Raw genomic sequence first — 9,195 nt, forward strand, 5'->3', positions numbered from 1 at the left:
CGAGCCCCCCACAGCCCCGCGGGCAGCGTCACCCATGGGACACGAGGATGAGGGGAGCCGGGGGGGCCCCGAAACGAGGCGAGGGAGCGAGGCGAGAGCGTGATGATGATGATGATGGGTCCCTATGCCCAAACCCTCCCTGTGGCGTTGTCCCCATCCCAGTGGCGGTGTCCCCAAGGGCTGGTGCTGAGGTGACACTTGGGGGACAGCACGGCACCGAGTCCCCTGCTGTTCTGGGGGGGCCCTCGGGCGGCTGTGGGGCTGTCACCGCCCCCGCAGCCCTGCCCTGCCCGTTGGCCTTGCCCCGCTGCCGGCCTCCAGCCGCAGCTGCCGCCCTCCCACGGGGCCTCCCCCCCCCCTTGGGGGCCGGCATTATTGTGCCCCCCCCCCATATCAGGGCCAGCAGAGGGCGGCCGCGTTCGGCCTCTTTTTGGCCGCCGCGCGGAGCCGTAGCGCCCGCCCGCGCTCTGCGCTGAGGGAGGCCGGGCCGAGCCAGGCCAGGCCGCACCGGGCCGAACCGGGCCATATCGGGCCGAACCGGGCCATATAGGGCCATACAGGGCCATATAGGGCCGGGCAGGCCGCCATGAGCGACATCCGTCACTCTCTGCTGCGGCGGGACGCGCTGAGCGCCGCCAAGGAGGTGCTGTACCACCTCGACATCTACTTCAGCAGCCAGCTGCAGAGCGCGCCGCTGCCCCCCCTGGTCGACAAGGGCCCGGCCGAGCTGCTGGAGGAGTTCCTCTTCCAGGTCCCCAAGGAGCGAGGCGTCCCCCCCAAGGTGGGCCCGGGGGCTCGGCTGAGGGGCTCGGGGTGTTTTAACGCCCCTCCGGGGGTGGCTCGGTGCAGGGCAGGCTGCCCCCTGTGTGTGTATGGGGGGGGTGCTCGGGGCCTGTGGGTGTGGGGATGTTTTGGATGCCCCCATGGGGGGGCTGGGGGTGTGTGGTGGGCCCTGGGGGGGTGGGTTTGTAACCCAGCTCTCGGCCTCCCTCATCCTGCTTTCCCCCAGAGCGGCTCCCCCTTCTCCAAGAGCCCCAGGTGTATTTCTCTTTGCTCTCGTTTTCTTTCAGAGGCTGAACTCGCTGCAGGAACTCCAGCTCCTCGAGATCATGTGCAATTATTTCCAGGAGCAGACCAAGGACTCGGTTCGGCAGCTCATTTTCTCGTCTCTCTTCAGCCCTCAAGGGAACAAAGCGGATGACAACAGGATGGCTTTGCTGGGGAAACTGGTGTCCATGGCGGTGGCTGTGTGCAGGGTTCCCGTCCTGGAGTGTGCCGCCTTCTGGCTGCAGGTGCGGTTCCTGTGTGGACAAGGCAGGAGGGAGCGTGCCACACGGGCAGCGGGTGCGCTTCGTGCCACCTAACGGCTGGTGGCAGCTGGCTGCAGTCAGCAGCGCATCCGTGGCAGTGTTAGCTGAAGTAACAGCTGCCTGCTGCGGCCACATTCACACCACGTCTGTGCTCCTGTCCATTCCTTTGCTCCAGCACAGGGTAGAGCTTTTGCTGATCTGTTTATGTGCTGCACTGGCTGAATAATTATTATTTTTTTTTTTACTGTCAGTGAAAGCGTTGATTTTCTGTGGCACTTATCCCCCTCCCCTCCAGCAAGTCAGAAGGGGCAGTGAAGGGTTTGAGCAGTGCTGGGAAGAGGACAAGGGCAGATCATAGTCACATTGCATAAAGGAGCAGACTGGAGTTTAGGAGATAAGCTGCGCCCAATGTGCAAGTTCTGGCATGGCAAAAGAGGCAAATCTGCCTCTTGAGATTTGTGTCAGAAGTGCCTGTGTCTGTCTTCTGTGGGTGCAGTACCTCAGGGATCTGTTATTCCCCTGTGAAGGATGTCCCCTCCTTCCCTGCTGATATTCCCCCCTGCAGACTGTCAGAAGTGCCTCTGTGTTCCTGCTGCCTCCGTGGGAGGTGCAGAAGTTGCCTGTTTGTAGAGGGGGAAGAGCAGAAAGACTGCTGAGAGAGAAGGGTGCTGGAGGGGAGGCTGTTACTGCTCCTGTGGTGTCTTTGTTCCTCCTGTCTGTTGGGCCGTGGGGAAGGAGGAGGGGATGTGCCCTGGGCAGCAGAGACAGGTACAGGGGTTGGTTGGTTTGTTTTGAAGAATGCAGCTCTTAAGTTGCACAGAATTGTCCACATTAGAAATGTCAGGTGTAACTGGCAGGTTACTGAGCCAGCTGTTCTGCTGCTGAAGCAGTCAAACTACAGCACGTTGTTGCTGAGCTAGTAAAAAATTCTTCTAAGTGAGAATGTTGATATAAGAGGTTTTATTTTTTAAGTTATGGGTATTGTAAACATGGAATGTCACCGTCTATGTTAATATCCTGACACAGTAATTTTATTCCTGTCTGTGAGTGGTTCTTTTATATGCAGAGATTGAGCGAGAGCGCTTTCATTTTGGGGAAAGTGGAAACACAAACGTGGCAACAGCAAAGTGGCAGGATGACGTGGGCGGGCACAGTGTTTGGGCAAGGTGGACTCTAAATCAGCTCTGTGGAACCTCCCGTGCTCTGCTCTGGGCTGCTCTCACGGTTTGCTCTCATCCCCGCAGCGAACCCCCGCCGTGTACTGCGTGAGGCTGGCCCGAGCCTTGGTGGACGATTACTGCAACTTGGTGCCGGGCTCCATCCAAACGCTGAAACAGATCTTCAGTGCCAGCCCTCGCTTCTGCTGCCAGTTCATTACGGCGGTCACAGCTCTCTACGACCTCTCTTCAGGTAAATATTTCCAGGCTGTCTTACAAGGAGGTGTGGTATTATGCAATGCAGATTAACTGTTGCAAGCAAATTAATGACTTAAATTGTAAAGACGCTCGTTAGGAGAGAATTGCTACCAGCAGCAGCTCAGGGGTGTGATGGGGATGTGACATCTGTCACTGGGGTGAGGACAAAGCAACCCCTCGGTGGCTGAAGGGAGAGTCTGTAATAGGGAAGCAGCCAAGCAACGCCTGACGCAAAGGGCAGCGTCCTCCACACAGGGCAAAGGACAGGGGGCCCTCGCTGACTGAGCAGCGCTGGGAGTGCAGCCTGACCCACCTGGGCAGCTTTTCCTCCTCGTTGTGCTATCCAGCAGGTAGGCTTGGGCCTGGCTCTTAACCGAGTTCCTCCCAAAAAGGGGGAGACACAGACTGTGGATGCTCCCAGGCTGGAGAAGGGATTCTGTTGAGCAGTGGTAAGAAACAGATTTGACAGCCTGCTTCCAGTGCTCTCGTCAAGTGTGTGAGTGCGCTTGACCTGTTGATATGCCCCATCTCATGTTGATGCTGCTCAGAGACTGGAAACATTCATATGACTAAAATAAGATTGAGTTAGCTTAGTCAGTGAGAGAGAGAACTTGTGGTAGGCCAAGGATAACCACACACTAAATGCCAACATCACGTATCATCCAAAAACAGCAAATGCTATCTTTTATGGATAAAGGAGGTATTTTTCAGTCTTCTCCAGATAAACAGCTTGGCATTAGTGAAAGAGAGGTGCAGGCTTAGACTTTTTTTTTTTAATTATTATTTGGTAGAGCTTGCAGTAGGTTATTCCTCAGTATTTTATTTTATGCAACCACGTGAAGTCTCATCCAGCTTTAAAAGACCTATCAGAAAGAAAATAGTTACAGGAAGTATGTTTTTTTTTTCCTTTACCTTTGTTTATTTGAGGTGATAAAAGAAAAGGAAGCTTATTTTTCAAAGAGTAGTCTCCACCACGTTGTGAGGACAGGGTTTGGTTGCACAACCAGCAGCCTGTATGACACCCACAAGTCTCAGAAGCTAGGAAGTACCAATTTGGGACCTGGGGCTTATTAGTAATTAGGTAGTTCAAATGATTTGTCCTATAAGTCATTTTCAGCCAAGACCTGATGAGATAATTCAGTGTTGAGTCAGCTTACACCGAGAGCACATCAATCAGTCCAGCATCCTGCCGCTGTCACAGGGTGATGCGCAATCACCATGAATGCTTCTGTTGTCTGTAATCCAGCTTCAACTCGTGGCCACCTTTCGCTTCTTAGTTGAAGCTATGTAACCTTTAAATCCTTCACCTATTGTGTGGTACTGTTGTTCTAAGTTTTTACACAAGACAAGCTTGTTTAGGTAAGTCAGAAAGGGAATTAACTGAACCGTTGGGGTGAGGAGAAGGAAATGCCAAGGAGTTTTTCTTGTCTTCTCTCCCATTGTGCTTCCTGTGGCAAGGGATGAATGGAGACCAAGTTTAGAGAGTGAGCAGATGACAGGTGGGAGAAAAAAGAAAAAAGAAAAAAAAAAAAAAAGAGCTTTGCTGTGAAAGGGGTTAAACATTGGCATTTGGAGGTGTTTTCAAAGTAGGTGAAGAAGCTGAAGTTGACAGGAGTGTGGTTGTGTCTCCCAGGGACAAAAGAGCATCTTTTTTAAACAAACACAAAAAAAAGCAGACGTGGGGAGGTTCTGAAACTGTAATTGTGACACTGCAGGAAATGTGTGTGGGAGAGATTAGTAAGAGTGCTGTCCCGTGCTTCAGTGCAAGGCTGTGCTTACTGAGCAGTATCTTTCCTGTCTGCAGATGATCTCATCCCTCCCTCAGAACTGCTCGAGCTGATTGTTTCCTGGATCTTCGAAGACCCCCGCCTGATCCTGATCACCTTCCTAAACACTCCTATTGCAGCCAACCTGCCCATAGGGTTTTTAGAGCTCACCCCGCTGACTGGGCTGATCCGTTGGTGCGTGAAGGCCCCGTTGGCTTACAAAAGGAAGCAGAAAGCCTCTCTCTCAAACGGACACCCCAACACCAAGATGGCCACGGACTCGGCTGAAGGGGACGATGGAGATTGCCATCAGCTGTATTCAAAACTGCATCTAACCGTCCTGCAGGTTCTTATGATGCTTCAGGGGCACTTAACAGAGAAGAACCTCTACGGGCGCCTGGGGCTGGTACCCTTTGACCACGTGGTTCCGCTTGTTGAGGAAATCAACAGGCTGTCTGATGAACTCAACCCTCTCAATGCATCCAAAGAGATTGAACTGGCCCTGGACAGGCTGGCTCAGGCTTTGCAAGTGGCCATGGCATCGGGAGCGCTCCTGTGCACTCGAGGTAAGTTGTTGAGGGGGCTGCCAAAGCCCCTGGTGTTGGATTCTTTTCTTTCAACACATGGGTGTCATGGTAGGGAGTTTTGGGGTGGAGGGAGCCAAGATCAACACATTCTTAGCCACAGGAGCAGCCAGCTGCTCGTAGGAAACGATGTTAGAGCGTGGTGCAGGAAATAGTTCGAGAAGAATAACAAGATGGGGAGTAAGGAAAAAAAAAAATAATTGATGCAATTAACCTGTCTGTTGTCTTGCAGAGCTGGAGAATTGATCTTCTACCTAGCGTGCAGGATGCTGGATATATCTGGGTGTCTGGCTCGGGGCTAAACTGAGCATGTTCACAAGTGTGAGCTGTGTAGTTGGTACCAGAACACAGAGAGAGAGGTCGCCCTGCCTGCTCTGACCCTCAGTAGGTCAGATGTAACAGCAGTTACCTGGCTGGGAACGGCAGTGGCTCCCAGCTGGCCTGAGCCCTGGGGCTTGCTGTGGCTGTTTGCGAGGGTCCTGCATCCTCTCCTCAACTCTCCCTGCCTTGGGAAACAATTCCAGGAGCAGCCACTGGGGAGCGGAGGGCAGATGCGTCACGTGGGACCACGGCACCTGTCCCAGTGTGCACACTACAAGCCTGATTTCTTTTTTTGCCAGCTTTTCAAACTTGCTTTGAAACGTGAAAGGTGATGCCCAGGAGCCAGAGGAGCCTGCTCCGAGTTGCCTTGCACGGTGCAGGCCTCCAGCAGCGCTGTGCTGGGCTGCCTGGGGCAGAGTTCTGGCCCAAAACCAGAGGCAGCAGAGAACTGTTAGGATACGTAAGGCCAGGCGTGCTGTTAGGTGTGCTCAGTTTGCATTTCTGCGTGTTAAAACCGTCTGGGCTAGCTCATAACCAGCTCTGGAAGTCGAGTCATGTGTATATCATCGTATGTACAGCAGGAAGAAAGTACTGAAAGCATTTCTTGTGCTGGAAGCCTGTGACTGACTGCAATGTCTAGTTTGGATACAGGCGTGTAGCAGAGCGGTGTGAGCCTGAGCAGTGTGAAATCCTCGACTGATGCCCAGTCATGTGGTGCTGTATGAGTGTCTGTCAAATGTCACTGCTGCAGCAGGGCGATGAGGCAGTGTTGGCTCTGTGTTTGGGACTGCTGCTTGCTCTGGCTGAGAGCACGAGCAGAGCTTGCTCCTGGCTGCCGCAAGTTACTTTCCAGGACAGCTCTGTTCCTCCTAAACAGTCTGGGGCCAGGAATTGCTTGTAGCTAGCTAAAAAGCACCGTTACATTGCTTTGCACTTCGTCTTCTCCGAGTTTGCCTGCTGGAGGAGAGACCATGAAACAGATAGACCATGAGGTACATGCGTTAGACAAGAAATTAGAAAAGCAAACAAACTTTATGTGGAGCTTCTGGGCCTTCAGTTCTCCTGTAATAAGGCTGTATTATGGTCTGTCTTGAACTTACTGAAGAAGCCTAACGTGGCTTTCATCTGTCCTTCCTGTTTCCAGAAATGGTTCTTTCTGAAAGACCTGTGGAGACAAAAAAAAAAAAAAAAAAAAAAAGGAAGTGCCTCAGTACCACACAGAGCCCCCCAGACGTACCGTTTTCTTGAAGCAGCGCTGAAAACAGGCGGTGGCTTCTTGGTGCAGTGAGACAGCCTGGAGTTCCCTGAGAGCCCGGACGTTTAGCACAGGCTCCCAGCCATGGAGAGCAGCCCCGCCAAAGCAGGTGCCTGAGGCTTTGGCCCTGGCTGAAGCGGTGCTGTCGTGTCACATCTCAGTGTTCTTCTTCCTAACCTTTTGGAGAGTAATGTTGGGTGTAGTAAGAGAAGGCAGAAAAGTGGAGTCTTTGGAGTAAATGGCTGTTTTCAGCTCTGCTGCTCCCTAGCGAGTCACTCAGCACTTCCTGAGTGCTTGTTTTATTGTATTTCTAAGGGGAAGGAGAGGTAGTTCAGTATAAGCTGCAGCTGAAACACCCGTTAGTTCAGGGTTTTGGGGTACGTTTTGATGTGTTTTGCCTTTGCCCTGATCCATTTGCCATCATGAAAGCCACATTCACTGAGCAGCGTCACACCTCGCGTTAACTTAGTTACTTATTGATGGAGCTGTGTTCCTGTGGCTAGATCGCTTGGATATTGTGCTGATGGTCAGCTCTTCTGTTGTGCTGGGAGGCCTGCAGCATCTCAGGTGTCTCGGGGCAGAGGAAGCGGTGGCTGTAAGCGCAGGGAGCTGGGGCCTGTCCTCTCCCTTGGCAGCAGCTCTGCGTTGGGAACGGCAGCGGCCGCAGTCAGGATGTGTGGAGCCGGGCAGGGCTGCGTTTTGCCAGCTGCACATCCTGTACTGATGCTTGGTCTGCCCTGAAACGAGGTTGTGTTTGCCACATGGTCGCGTGGGCTAAATGCAGAACCTACAGTGGATGGTGAAGTGTGAAAAGCTGAGCTGATCTCAGCAAAAAAATGGGTGGAGAAACATCTCTTCTAGGAAGGTTACTGGCTTGAGAATGGGATTCTGGCTCTGTGGATCACTGGAGCCTTTTCACTAATCTTCCTTTAGAAAGGAGAGTGGAGGGGAAAATTGCTCTAATTGCTGCTTTACCCTCATTGTTACATCTTGTGTTCTCTTTCAGATGACTTGAGAACTGTGTGCTCCAGGCTACCGCATAACAAGTAAGAGATCTTTCTTTCTCTAGCTGTGTTTGTTGTGACACATATTCCAAGATGCATACTTGAGGGCTGTTGAGACAAAAACTCCTCTAAAAATTTGTGTTCACTTCCTGGAAGTTGGCCTTGATTCAGACACTTTATTCAGTGAGGATAAAGGTCATGGTTTATTTTCCCCTTGCAAGCTGGACTCTGGTCTTGAGGAGACTTCAGTGATTCTAACCATATAGGTGATCTTGCCCAGCCTCTGTCAGAACAAATGGACAGGAAAAATGAAATTACAGTGTGGGACCTGTCTCATCCCCAGCTCCGCACTGATTTTACCTGAGCCTAAGCTGCTCCCAACCTGATGTTTCATGTTCTGTTAACACCTGAGGGTTAAAGAAAAAGGAATGTTACTCAAAAGCAGCATTGCTGCCTTTAGAGAAACTGACAGATCTCATTTCTGCTAGAAGCAGTTTGTTTTTGTTTTTTAATAAAACACCTTCAGCAGAAAGTGAGGCCCACTTGAATGAGGAATAGTCACAAAGTAAAAATGAGCCAAAAAGGATTGTATAGTGGCTTATAAAGGGACTTTAAAGGGGAAAAATACTCAGCAGACACCTACCTGAGAACAGAGACTTATCTTCATCACTCTGTGGCTCCTGCTTTTGTTTCTATGTTTTTAAACACCCGTGTAGATCAAGTTCCTAATGCAGAAGTAAATAACGTTGATATGGCCACAAATGAGCAGTGGTTGAAACCACCGGGTCTCTCAAAACCTGAATTTCTGCATGATCAGAAACGTGGTGTGCAGTGAGCTCTCACCCCTTCCAGTTCCTCCAGTGGGAGCGAGCAGGGCCAGTGCTGAGGCACGAGGTGCACGGAGACCTGGGCTTTCCACACGGGATCCTGACCAGCAGCAAAAACTGCCCTGGGCTTGGGAAGGAAGGTGGAAGTCGAAGTCGGGGGGTTGGAAGGTTTGTTGTGTGCCCAGGCAGGTAGCTCAGAGCGTCTGTCCGTAGGGTTGGTGGCCCCAGAGCTTGGTGTTGCTCCTGCCAGGGAGTCCTCCTAGCTGGCAGTCACTGAGCAGTGCCTCTTTGCAAAGTGCACCCAGATTTAAAAAGGGAAGAAAAAAAAGAGAAAAGCATCTGCTGGAAGCTGTAAAGAGCATAATCAGTGTCCTCTTGCCTGCAAGCAGTGCTGCATGGTGATGAATTGTCTGCAGAGCCCTTGTGGGCAGGGGAGAGCCCCTCCACCAGCCTGCCGATAACTCCCCTGTCTGCATTTCCTTCCGCAGCCTGCTCCAGCTGGTGATTTCAGGTCCCGTACAGCAACCAACCCACGGAGCTCTGCCGCCGGGATTTTACCCTCACATCCACACTCCTCCTCTGGGTTACCCCGCGCACCCCGCGCTGCCTGCGCACCCGGCGCTCCCGGCTCACCCCGTGCAAACCTTCCTCCCGGGGATGACGTTCCCGTACCGGCCCATCCGCTAGGAGCCGCGGCGGCGGGAGGTAGCCAG

At 52.4% G+C, this 9,195-nt stretch overlaps 1 protein-coding gene across 1 annotated transcript; it reads left to right on the forward strand.

Annotated features, from left to right (window-relative positions):
* Window positions 1–488: 488 nt before the first annotated feature.
* On the forward strand, window positions 489–9,170 carry C15H7orf26 (chromosome 15 C7orf26 homolog). The gene is made up of 6 exons (XM_032197697.1): window positions 489–781; window positions 1,071–1,292; window positions 2,555–2,720; window positions 4,530–5,057; window positions 7,658–7,697; window positions 8,971–9,170. Exons 1-6 carry the CDS (start codon window positions 587–589, stop codon window positions 9,167–9,169), a joined length of 1,350 nt encoding a protein of 449 aa, XP_032053588.1. The 5' UTR covers window positions 489–586; the 3' UTR covers window position 9,170.
* The last annotated feature ends 25 nt before the right edge of the window (window positions 9,171–9,195 follow it).

Source organism: Aythya fuligula, chromosome 15 (genome assembly GCF_009819795.1).
Source record: "Aythya fuligula isolate bAytFul2 chromosome 15, bAytFul2.pri, whole genome shotgun sequence".
In the NCBI taxonomy this organism is placed as follows: Eukaryota; Metazoa; Chordata; class Aves; order Anseriformes; family Anatidae; genus Aythya; species Aythya fuligula.